Here is a 13795-nt window from a genome sequence, read left to right on the forward strand (position 1 = left end):
TCTATCTCACCAGTTATTCTAAAATATCTTTATGTTGTCAAAGTATTGGTTTAGGTACATATTGCATAGTATTTTGAAAAAAAAAACACATTTTGCAAACATTAAAATTATCTAGGCTTGTGTACTTGCTTTAATAGTTACCATTACAGAACTATTATTTTATTATATCAAAATCATGTTCTGACTTATAAACTATAAGTAAGTTGCATTTTTAAATGCAACATTTTGAAATGTTACATACCAAAGTTTGAAGATGTATTTTTAATTATTTTATAAAAGTTATAAAGTTATCCTGTGTTTGAATTTTATACAGAGGGTTGAGTACATTATATCAAAGTGAATTTGAATATACAGTTTAAAAGGTGAAGTGACAACCAGTCGATATAAAGTCGTAACGGAACGAAATGTATCAGAACTACATTTTGGTAGTGTTTGTCATTATGTATAGGTAATATGCAGGCACCGTAAATTCATCACTTTCTGGAAGGGTAAGTAACAGCTTTTCATGACGTAGGAAATTCATATTTTCAGATTATAAAGATGTGTTAAAATCAGGAATATCGCTTGTAATTAATGAAACTGAAAAAAAAAAGAATGTCCCTCGACTTGAGGTACCAATAACCATTCAGAAAGAAACCCAAAACAAGTCTTACCACAAGTCAAAGTAAACATTGTAGGGAGTCTTGTAACAAATAAAAGTCCAAGTAAATAAATTTCGGTAACAAAAGCTGTTTGCGTACACCCAAAAAACTATGGAAAATATTCAATAAAGGATCTCTGTCTGGAAAAGCTGTAAAAGTCACGTACTTCCATGACATATCCATTCAATCTCCGTATACCTTAAGCAACTGAGAAATTAAAAGGATGTAATCGTATTTATACATAAATATAAGGATGAAATCACTTGTGGATTTCTGCGCCATCAGATTGTTGAAAAAGCGCTGAGAAACAGTTATTCTGGCACACTAGATAGATTACAGAAACTAGTACGAAAAATTGGTGTGATTTGGATTTGATCTCTTTACAACAGCCTTTTTGGAATGGAAACTACGTCGCAAAGATTACATCAAGATACATACTCGTCAGAAAGAAAATAAATCTGATATGGTGACGTGGATTGCAATTATAACTACGTGTTTAGGCTCCAAAATAATTTTAATATAGCTTATGTAACCTCCTCATTTAATCTCACAGCTGATAATAGTTTTATTTTTTACATCCATAGGGTTAGCTATTAGAGAAAAATAACATTATTTCATAACATGTAAAAACTTTTGTTAAACCAAAATTTTACTTTTCCTTATCGAAATGTTAGCATTTAATTTATAGCTATATAGTAATGATATGCTAAAGGTAAAACATTAAAATTTTAGGAAAACCAACTCTGTTATTTAAACAAGAATCAGATATTATGTAGCTAGAATATAGCATTTCGAGTTTTCGTGCCAAAAACCAAAAGGAACTGAGAAAAATGTCGCTGCAATTTGTTTCTATCTTTATAAACCCCTCGTGGCTAAAATCGTAAACAGAAAGAATACAGTAAAATTGAAGAGCAGAGATTATAAGAAGATTAATTTGACGGTTACATTTTCAATCAATAATGTTAGAGATAGACTGGTAACTTTCTATTGGAAAAAAAATGTTTCTGGTTAAGAAATTCATTAAAAACGTAGATGAAACATAATTTACTTGCTGACCTATAGCAAAAACAGTACGTTACTAAATGTTAACTTATATTTTATATTTGTTGTTTCGTAACTATAAAACTGAAACTTCTTGAGTTTAATTATCTAGTTTTAAATTAATTCTTTATTTTACTATGGTTAGATATTTATATGAGATATAGCATGCTGAAAATTGATACACGTAAGTACTTTCAGCTAAAACAAAATATTTAAACAAGAATGCTTCTATTATTTTAGGCTCATTTTTCTTATACTGACGTGGAAATAACATTAGTTTTAGTAATAACACAGTTAGACAACGTAATAGTTACACAATATTAGGAAACAAGGAAAACTAATTTTTACGAATTACTAAAGTATTACTTTTACATTTATTTGGAACAATCTTTCATTTGAAAAAAAATGCATTATCTCTTATTAAAAATACTTGTAAAGTAAAAATAAGTTTAACATATGTGAGATAAAAAATTAACAAATTGCAATAAGTAAATGGATATTGTGAATAATTCACTCCGTTCGTATTTTATCATGATTAAACCTCTTGCTCTATTCTTTGATAGATTGTTTAGGCAGGGTATTCATGATGAAACTTTGTAAAATGGATGGCAATTGTCTTTTGTGGAGACCGAAATGTAGATGACGACGTTTCGAAAGTCTTCCTTTTTTCGTCTTCAGGTCAGTGTGTGTGCAAACGCAAACGAACTTGGCAGGGGTTTAGTTAAAAGAGCGAGAAGCCTGAAGAATTCTCTCCCCAACAGGGGTGGTCAGGAACGTTATGGTTCCTCTTCGTTCCCTCACATGAAATATTATTTAACTTTGTGTGAAAATTTACTTGTATTTTGCTTTGACTTGTTTAAGGTGATAAAGTGAGGTGGAACAGTATGAAAATGACGCGTGAGAAAGGCGGCATAAGGGAAGTAGGCCACACCAGAGTCTATGGTCAGAATAGCCTGACGGCCGACTGGTTATATATATTGTATTATAATAATAAAACAAAAGTATATTTCGAATATTTTTTTGTGTTTTCCATAGAGATCCGTTTGGCAAAAGTTAAATCAGAATATATTTTGATAGTTTTTTCAGATAACTGTGAAATAATTTCAAGTTATTTTTGTGTAGCCGATATAAACTATGATCAATGATTATAACAATAAAAGAAAACATATAGCGTGACTATAATGGTTTCATGCTTTGAATATATAAATAAAGTATCTTATGGATGTACCCATGAATAATACTTAATATTCATAAAATGTATCATGTTTATCATACGCAAATTAATACTTACAAGTATATCACTGAAGGATTTAGATTAAGTGTCTTAAATATTAAAGTTTTTCTCAACTTAATTAGTCATCAGTGATGCAAAATTACGAGAGAATAATATGGTTATTGGTGAGTATCGTAAGGAAGGAGACACTGAATTTTCAAATGATGTAAGAACACACAAACGTATATGAACTTTTTTGTTAATTTTTGTTATGGTTAAAATATATGCCTACTTATTTGTGAATTGTAATAGCTCATAAGATAGAAATATGAACAACTGCATTTATTTCCTTGGTAAAATGTGTTGATTGTCAATTTAGTGGCCCAGCATGGCTACGCGGTTAAGGCGCTTGACTCGTAATCCGAGGATCACGGGTTTGAATCCCTATCACACCACACAGAGTCACTCTTTCAGCCGTGGTCATGTTATAATGTGGTAAAAGAGTAGCCTAAGAGTTGGCGGTGGTTGATGATGACTAGCTCTATGTCCTCTAGTCTTACACTGCTAAATTAGGATCGGCACAATTCAAAACAAATCCAAACCTTTTTCTCTCTTGAGTGCAGTATCATAACTAAAGGTTGAACATTCAATGAAGTTCATTGATGAATTGGTTAATTTTATGTATACTAAAACCTTTTTTTTTACCTTGAGTGTAGACTGCAGATAATTAGGCATTATTAACTTTAACTACAAGATAATAAAACGTTATGCATTTTTGAATGTTCTGTTGTATTGCTAGCTTAATATATGTATTAAAGACTAATATAGATCTTGTAAGAGGGCCAAGCCTCGTGAGATATAATTATGTTTACGACTGAATATGTCGTATATAGCGAGGATCTTTATGAACAGAAACACAGAATGAATGAGCAATACTAATGACCAAGTTAATTTTTAGTTTAACCCTACATAGATTGTTTGCTCTGATTGTAAATAGGTATTAAAAATTGCATGCTGTAAACATACATAAATCCTTAACCATTATAGTGCTTGAATAGACTATTTTTTTGCGCATTGGTATTAAAATATAATATCTGTTTTACTCATCGTGAGTTATGAAGTGTAATTCAGCTGCTTCCCTGTCAAAGTGAATTTATAAATTTATCAGTTTAATTGTTCAGAAAAAGAAATAACTATATATAACTGTAAATTGTCCCAGATGCTTGTGACAACAAATAAGATAAGTAATTGTTAAGTCGTTAGACATTAAGGATAATTCATGAAAATAACTAATAAATGATTTCATTTTATAATAATGCGAGTTACGTTATATCTATAATGAGAAAGAAGTTATTGAGGCTTTAAGAGAAGATTTTCCTTTGATTATAGTTGAAAGAACAATTTACGACTTTGTAAATTAAATAAAACTTTAGTGTCTGTAATAAATATCAATTATTGTTTACGTAAACAATAAATGACTTTTGAATTCAAATAGAATCAATAGCAATAAAACAAAAACCATAATAATTTGAATTTTATACAAGAAACAATTGTATTCTGGCACCTAACTATTTTATGAATTTCAGCAAAAACACTATTTTTTCGCCACTCTAACAAATTGCATTATCCTCTGTTAGTATGATTTTATTTATTTCACAGCAGTATTAAAATAACCTTACTTAAGTTTCTTTATATGACATTTATTGCGTGACTATCGGTTATCTTTATTTCATTCATGTCAGAAAAATATTCCTTGTTATAACATACAAGGTGTAAAAACATTTGCAAATACTTTCGAAAACTGTTTAATATAAAGACACATAGTTTGTTTGTTGCATGTGCAAGAATGCGTTTTAAAATATTATTAAAAATATTTTATTGTGGAGATTAAACAACATACTCTACCACTGAGCACCGCGAATAACACGTAAAATTTCCAGTCTGCATCAAATCTTCTTTCAAATATTTTGCAACATTCCAGAAGTAACCTTTGTGAAGGTTTATTGAATAAGTTGACGCAATTTATCTTTACTTGCAACCGTACTAGCCTAAACTACGTATTTTACGCATGATCATAAAAAGTAATGCCCGTCGAATGCACGTGCTAGTTGATCGAGCCTTCCTACCCAATGGGCCCGGCATGACCAGGTGGTTAAGACACTCAACTCGTAATCTGAGGGTCGTGGGTTCCAATCCTTGTCACCCAAAACATGCTGGCCCTTTCAACCGTGGGGGTGTTAAAATGTGATGGTCAATCGTACTATTCGTTGGTAAAAAAAGTAACTCAAAAGTTGGCAGTGAGTGATAATGACTAGCTGCATTCCTTCTAGTCTTACACTGCTAAATTAGGAACGGCTAGCGCATATCGCCATTGTGTAGCTTTGCGCGAAATTAAAAACAAACAAACAAAACAAATCAAACCTTACCCAATACAAGAACTGGGAAATGATTCATAAAATGTATTGAGAATGCTTACTCTCAAGTTTGAAGAGATATCATCCTGCTGAAATAACTTATTAACAGCATTGCTTGAGACCACATAAAGTTTAAACATTATTCTTACAAGCGAGTCAAACCGCGTGTTTCAAAGTTAAACCGTTTGTCAGGTATGACTTTGAAAAGTATTAACAAAATTATCGGACACACTTTAAATCGATACAAATAAAGTAGCGCAATGTCTTTGATATTTAATGTTGTACATATAAGCGATCAAAATAATCAGTACTAAGTACTGTTATTAGAAAAATTATTAAATTGTTTCTTAGTGTAATATACAGTCACAATTTTTGGAAATCTTACAGCAAAATCACTGAATCATTTTGAACGCTCAAAAATAAATAAATAAATTTCAACTTTAATTGTTATCAATTTGTATACATAACGCAGCTGTGTGTCTCTTAAAAGGCATTTAAGTTTATTTTACTTAATGTGACAGCTGTAACGAATTTACTATTACATATTTATTTTAATATCAATTTTTGTTTCAGTTAAATACATATTTAGAAATGTATGTAACTTATACTGTAATATGTGTATTGCGAAATTCCAGCCTCTTCACTAAATTTGTAGAAGATTTTTGGATGTAAGAATTAACAACATATTATAATTGCTGTCGTAGCTGAAATTTATAAAAACTCTTCTCTCTAGCTTATAAAAGGTGACCATTTTTGTTTGTTTGTTTGTTTGTTTGGAATTTCGCGCAAAGCTACACGAGAGCTATCTGCGCTAGCCGTCTCTAATTTAGCAGTGTAGGACTAGAGGGAAGGCAGCTAGTCATCACCATCCACCGCCAACTCTTGGGCTACTCTTTTACCAACGAATAGTTGGATTGACCGTAACATTATAACGCACCCGCTGCTGAAAGGGTGAGCACGTTTTTGTGAAAAGATAACCAACGCAACGAGAAGAGACAATATATATATAGGTATTGTTGGTTTGCTACAGTTGTTATACTTCAAACCACTGAAGCTATAACTGTGATTAATACTTATTGATCGAGAAACTACAGATATTTGACCAGGAACTTCATAGATTTCGAATATTGCAAACCATTTAATTTCAGCGGATTAACATTCGACGTTAGTATTTCTACGAGAACGTTATATAACTTCAGAGGTAAAAAACTCACATGTGATCAATGAAAAGCTAAGTGAAGTGTATCGATATGAACTCGAAATGTATCGTCAGCCATCGATAAAATATTTAGTTCCAGCCTAAATAAAAGTCTCAGTATTGTTTGTAAGTTTGTAAAACTTTTGTTTATAAATCATTATTTGTAATAACCGTTATTATAAATGGTATTGTTATTTGTATATTAAAATACATTAATGTTAAAAAAGAAAATTGTGTGTTGATCAGTCTTGTTGGCAAACATCAGAAAGTTGATAAACATGTACATTTAATTTACTTCTACATTCAAATTAAATTTTAACACAGCTTCAGGTTATCTCAAATAGTAATACGTAAGAGTCAGTAATGTGATTTTGGATTTTTTTTTTAAGTCAGTTAACTTGGAGGTGCTTTGATACCTGGATATAAACCGAATGTTAAATAAGCGCTAGTGAATACTAGTCAAGCATTGGTTTGTTTATCTGTGATTTGTTGTAGTGTTTCTATTATACATTATCATATATCAAAACAAAACTCGTGACTCTCTCTATATAGATGTATGTAAAACCTTTTAATCTGAGTTTTGTTCGTGTTACAACAAAAGTTCATAAGTTGTTATAAGAATATTTTTAATATTTCTTCTGGAGCACATTGGTTAAATATTTCTTTTTGATGAGGTCGTTTACAGAGAGCATGAAGAAGATAATAATTTTAACCTTTCACAAAACTTTGACAATATTGGATTTCTCTGTGAGTAAGTTTGATAATTCTTAATAATTTATATTAGGTATATATTAAACAATTAATAATTCTAATAGATTGTTATTGCAGGTTTTGTAAATTCAAGTGTCAATAGATATTAAATTAATATTTCTCTAAACATGTCATTAGGTGTGCATGTAATAGCAGTGTAACAAAGTGTGAAATGTCAACGGAACTAATTAATTAATTTTTGAAGGACAAATTTGTCAAAGAAAAATATAATTTGACGTTTTCCATGCCAATAAAATGGTAAGTGAACATGACATCTGATGCTGTGTTTCGATAAAAAATTAAACGTTTTAGTACAAACCTGAATGGCAATTTTTTAACAATGTTTACAACAACTGAAAGAAAATACAAATATCCCTTAAGTGTCTTAATATAAATCAAATTAAAAATATTTTTTGTAAATAAAAGAACTGTGTGGGCAAGGAGAGAGCAAAATATATCCAAAAAAGAACAAACAAGATAAAAAATTCACTAATTATAAACAAGTTTATACGCGAGTTAAAAAAACTATATATATTTATAATATTGTTATATACGGTTAATCTTTTTAAGGGGCTGATTGTCCTTTGATGTTGACATTAAACAGCTTAATTTTTCTCTCTGATTTTATTTGAAAATTATTTATATGCAATTTTAAAAGAAAACTCTCACCATTTTACGAACCTTACTAACTAGATAGAAATCACAGTAAAATTGTACAAAGTGTGTTTACCTGCAGATGTTTTGTAGTTAGTATTTTGTTAGGGCAAGACGCTTTTTCAAATATATTTTATTGTCCAAAATGCACATTCTAAGATGCTTGCAAAAACGTTATTAAATATTAAAGCGTTAACCGCATTTATTATAGAGTTACTTTTACAAAACATTATTATAAGAGAAGCTTACCCAAAGTTAATTTTTCTCCCGAATCTGGCGGTAGAGCAAAACCAAGCAAAGCCATCGAAGAAATAAGAACACAAGGAATGATGAGATTGAAACCGTAGTAGAGAGTTCGTCGTCTGATGTGTAATGTGAATGTTATATCGACGTAAGGTTCGGGGCAGCAAGTGTAATATATTAGATTTCGGACTCCTGGAAAACCTAAAAAGAAGTTAAATGTATATACATGTGTGTTGCAGTGGTCATTTTTCTACTTAACTAGGAGATCTGATTGCACTAATAAAATTACCTTTCTGAGCTCCTGGTCTTCACTTCATGGCTTCAAAGGCTATGTTATAGTTTAAAAACTGTATTTTCAGATTAAACTTAACATCACATGTAATGGTGCTTAAATGGAATATCATTTGTTTCATTAAGTCCTTGCCGCTATTTCAAGACCTTAACCGTAATAATAATGTTAATTTATTTTACAATTATCTGAATAAAAAATACAAAACCTCCATAGCCTCTGCTTCAAGAATTATTTGTTTGTTTTTGAATTTCACACAAAGCTATTCGAGGGCTATCTGTGCTAGCCGTTCCTAATTTAGCAGTGTAAGACTAGAAGGAAGGCAGCTAGTCATCACCACCCACCGCCAACTCTTGGGCTACTCTTTTACCAATGAATAGTGGGATTGACCGTCACATTATTACGTCCCCACGGCTGAAAGGGCGAGCATGGTTGGCGCGACGGGGATGCAAACCTGCGACCCTCAGAGTAAGAGTCACACGCCTTAACTCGCTTGGCCATGCCAGGCCATCAAGAATAATAAAATGTATTTGATTAGGCATTATGAATACACCAAGTATTTTGAATAATATTATAAGAATTTTAATATTTAAATTATTCTATTTTCACTGTCTAAAAAAAAAATTAACACTTTCTGTTTTAAATTACTACAATTCTTGAAGCTGGCATTGTAAACATTGTATTTTTAGCTGGTAATGATTTGGATTTTCTTATGCTATAAATCTACATTAAATGGCGTTCCAGCTCACTATTATTATTTATTTGTAAAACTGGATAATCTCAAATTTGATTTGGGAATGAAATAGTGTGTACTAAAACCCACAGAATATATATGAACAGTGGTCAAAAGTTACAAGAAAAAGAACAGAAAAGCTTTATATCTTATCAGAAAGGTACAATAATAATGATTAGTAAACTACAAGATATATCATTATTATTACTAAGAAGCAGCTTCACATCATAGGTTTGTTGTTACTTCCTTTATTAATCTGCAAGCTAGTTATTTGCACCAATATTGTTCTAGTTTTTAAAATTTCTTGAGCTCGCGATCTGAAGGTCCAGGGCTCGAATTTTCATCACACCACAGTTGTTCACCCTTTCAGCCGTCGGGACGTTATAATGTGCGGTCAATCCCACTATTCGTTGTTAACAGAGTAGCCCAAGAGTTGGCGGTGGGTGGTGATGAATAGCTGCCTTCTCTATAGTTTTGCACTACTAAATTAGGGACAGCTTGCGGAAATGGCCCTCGTATAGCTTTGCGCGAAATTCAAATAAACAAACAAGCAATATTTCTTGAGAACAACAGAAAACAGCTTTTTTATAAGTGAGAAAACGGAGCAAACGAATGCTTATACCTTTATATTTTTGTATAATTTCTTATAAAAAAATCATGAAATAAAAGGTCAAGTTCGTGAAAGCAATTCTTGATTGGAGTTATCTCTAGCTCTTCAATGATAAAGCGATATGTCTTTGGACATATAACGCTAAACCCCGGTTTCTATACCCGTGGTGGGAAGAGCACTGATTGCCCATTGGGTACCTTTATATTTAATTTTAAACAAACGAAAGTTATTCTCTATAATGAGAAATGAAAGCTTTTAGTGTCATTTAGCAGTCTTGACTTTATAAATGAATACAACAGTGATGTTGAATGAAACGTTTTCGAACTATTAATGACCTATTTATGCTCGCTTGAAAAAGAAACAGGTAGTAAAGTTGCCATAAAACACAGTATGTGTTTATTTATATAAAAAACCAAATTTAATTGAAACATATTATGATTTTTTTACATTTATCGAGTTTCTTGGGATTAAATTTATCATACCTGTTTTTACAATGAAAATTATATCTGAATTTGTAAACGTCCACGTAATTTGCGTTTGTGAAAAGTGTCATACGCTAGAAATGGTAAAATAAAATTAATAAATATTAAAAATTACGTCATAGCAAGAAAGAAGCTTGTATGCTGAAATCTAATAAAACTACTGTTCTGGACAAAGGGCTGAGTGAGGCTTAGTGGTTAACTTTCAGGGCTTTAAAGAAAAGAAATAGTGTTGGCGTCATTATGCCGTTCAGTATGCTGAAGGTGTGTTTTAAAAATGGCATTCTATTCAATTATTTGGTTTAAGACCAGAATACACAGCTGTCTGTTTCTGGCTGGCTACCTTCTCTCTGGTCTGTAGTACAGAATTGGTGACTGTTACACCTGAAATTTAGGAGTTTCTGACCTTGCCGTTTAGCTCATATATATGACGACATACAGGTTGAGGTATCAATATACTATACTCAAAAGTTGTTAGTTTATTTATTTTATAACAAAGTCAGATTGGACTATATGCTACGTCTACCACGGGAAAGAGGACCCTGGAAATTAACGTTGTGAATCCCTAAACTTACCAGTGTTATATCTGGGAACTCTTAAATAAAAATGAATAGTTATAAGAACCATATTATAAAGCTGTTTTTTATTTATATAATCGTGTTTATGTTGAACTGTTTCTAAATAATATCGCATTTTGTAACGCTTGAAAAATGCGATATGAATTATTTATTGTTAAATCATGAAAATGGCTCCAAAATACAGATTGTAGCCCGCAGTTTCTTTGACTCCGATTTGAAGTAATGAAAATAACCCTTTTCATGATAACTATAACGCAAAAATCTATGGCACACATAGCCCATTGATTAGTTTTGTTTTTATAAACAAACATACAAGTAAAACACCCACGTGAATCTATTTATACATATACACATGTGCGTGGTTATATGTCCATTTATAATAACGCTTAGTAATGCTAGACTACATTTTAATAAAACATTTATAAAACCTTTTAAAATATTTTACGCGTTAATTTGCAACCTCTAGGAATATTACTATTTACATCTACGTTAAACATTAAAGTTGAATATATTTTTCCCCAGACCGAGAAGGCCACAGTCTGATACACAGTATCCTTTTGGATATGTTCTGTATTTCCAAACGTACCATGTTATAAATATAACTGACACTCATGCTATTCGATTAATAGTACAAATGAAGAAGGCAAGTGTTGTTTTATCTTAGTTACTAGTTCTAAATTAGGGGTGAATATGCCTGAATTTTTATGTCTCTAGCTGTCACTATGAAAGTTTATAAATGGAAATATTTGTAGTATTTTCAAGCTATTATTTCTACGGTCTTTAAAGTACGACAAAGTTGAAGAAGTTAATAATATTTTATATCCTTTTAAGTACTAGCTATAAGAAAAATGTGTTGACGCAATAGTAAGTACCAAATATTGTATTCTTCAATTTTAAGAGGTTTTCGTCAACACCCATAACTTAGTTGTTATCGTAGTATTCAATACGACACATTTCTCCGAACCAGCCTGACGCTAGGATAATTTTATATGTTGTGCCTTATATCTAGCACTGTAGTAACTATTGCCTTATATCTAGCACTGTAGTAACTATTGTTCCTTATATCTAGCACTGTAGTAACTATTAAAATAAAAATAACTCATGTTATACTTCTTCACAGCCATTAACAAACTCCACCATTTTATAGACTTTAAATTATTTTTATGTCACCTGTAAAGCAAGTATAGGCTTATGTGATAATTTGTTAGAAGAGAAAGAACAAAATAATAGAAAAGAGGTTAATAAATTTTCGCTTGAGCAGTATACGAAACGTCTGTTCTGCAGAACGATTTGCCCTTCAGATTGTGTTGAATAAAATACATGTAAAATAAAAGTCTGAAAGTTTTGTGAAAACAGAAGATTCCTGTTGATCGAAAGCTGTGTTTCGGCTTTGAAAATTTTAAAATCCAATTATATAGCTTAAAATCAACTTTACTCATATTATAAGATGTACTTTGTTCATTTTTGAAACAAATCAATAGTTGTAAGTTTAGTGGTAAAAATTTCCCTTCTTTCAGAACAATTACTCTAACGGTATGATATATGGAAACATTGCCAGCTAAGGGATTTTATTATGATATTCATGTTTTATTAATTTTGCAAAACAAATAACAAAAACGAACATTTATAATTAGAACTTAATTGTAGGTTTGAAGCAGTAATATTACCATTTCCTAGGTGTAATGAGTTAACAAAACCTAAGATGAGTTTCGTTTTATTAGTTCCAGCAGCATAGCTTGTGTTAAATGAAGTTTATTCAGCTGCATAGAGTAGGATTTTATGTCTTTTTACGGAAAGAAGCTGTCTCTTGTCATTACGTAATTCTCAATATACTGTTATTATGTTATTGCAGGCCGCAAATAGTTCTTGTAGTCTCTTGCCTTTTCCTCAGAATTATGCTTTATGTAAGATTTTGTTTTTCAAACAATAGAATAGAAAACCCATTGTACGAACGAGGCTTATAGTGAATGTCAAACAATGCGCACACTAATAGCTTCTGCCTTTTGTTTGACGTCATATTGAAGTTTTGATTCCACTCTTATGTTTAGTTGTTTCTTGATTATGAAACAATAGGTTCATCTCCCCCTTTCTCTTGCTAACAGGGATCTTTCATTAGATCATACTAAGAGAAATACCTATTAAATCCCACTCTCCATTATCTATATACGTTGAAAGATCTGCTTCTTCGTTGGGTAGTAGGAGGTCCAAAGCATTTCCGTCGTAGGTCCATGATCCGAATTTCATCACACATTTCTGGTCGTCAAAAGGAAACCAAGTGATGTCTATCTTGCACGTGCTTTTGAATATCCCTGGTGGAATGTATGAGCAGCTGCCGTTATGTTGCACCACGACGTTTGTAGGGAAGGTGCTGTCAATTCTTTCGTCTGCACTGAAATAATAATATAAAAAAAATTATAACTTAACCATTTTCATCTTTTGTCTGATCAAGTTATCGACAACAGTATTTTCACTAAAGTTGTACAAACTATCTTCTGTTAAAAAATTCGCAAAACCAATCGAATGCGCGATAGGAAAAGATAAAATGAAAACTTTCTTTTAGTAATTTTTAATGTTTTAATATCTAAACCTCTACAAGTATTTTATGAAAGCAAATAGATTTTTCTCATTAATTTATTAGATCGAATAAATTTAAAACTAGACTTACACCATGGTTGGTTTGCGAGCCAAACAATTTACTTGTAGTTTCAGTAAAAATAATCTGTAATTCATATGGAAATTATACCCGTAGCACAGAGATTACATAATTCCCTAGCTTGAAAACACAACAACAATCCTATAAAATGTTTTAACTATGGTCTTATAAAAAATACTATTTGTCTTGCACAAATTAATACATTAAAAAACTGCTGTAACCAAACAATTTACTTGTGTTCTTTAACTTTCGTCAGGACAAGATGAATTCACTATTTTTATCTTATTTTATCTTATATT

At 31.1% G+C, this 13795-nt stretch overlaps 1 protein-coding gene across 2 annotated transcripts in view; it reads right to left on the reverse strand.

The window, feature by feature from the left end:
• Positions 1-13795, reverse strand: part of LOC143249726 (neuronal acetylcholine receptor subunit alpha-7-like) — a 131093-nt gene that overhangs the window by 16287 nt on the left and 101011 nt on the right. For both annotated transcript variants that reach the window (XM_076500044.1, XM_076500045.1), the window contains exons 5-6: positions 12979-13232; positions 8161-8355 (exon numbers count right to left, since the gene is read on the reverse strand). In XM_076500044.1, coding sequence (XP_076356159.1) covers positions 8161-8355; positions 12979-13232 — 449 coding nt within the window. The remainder of the gene's footprint in view (positions 1-8160; positions 8356-12978; positions 13233-13795) is intronic.

Source organism: Tachypleus tridentatus, chromosome 4 (assembly GCF_004210375.1).
Source record: "Tachypleus tridentatus isolate NWPU-2018 chromosome 4, ASM421037v1, whole genome shotgun sequence".
NCBI lineage: Eukaryota > Metazoa > Arthropoda > Merostomata > Xiphosura > Limulidae > Tachypleus > Tachypleus tridentatus.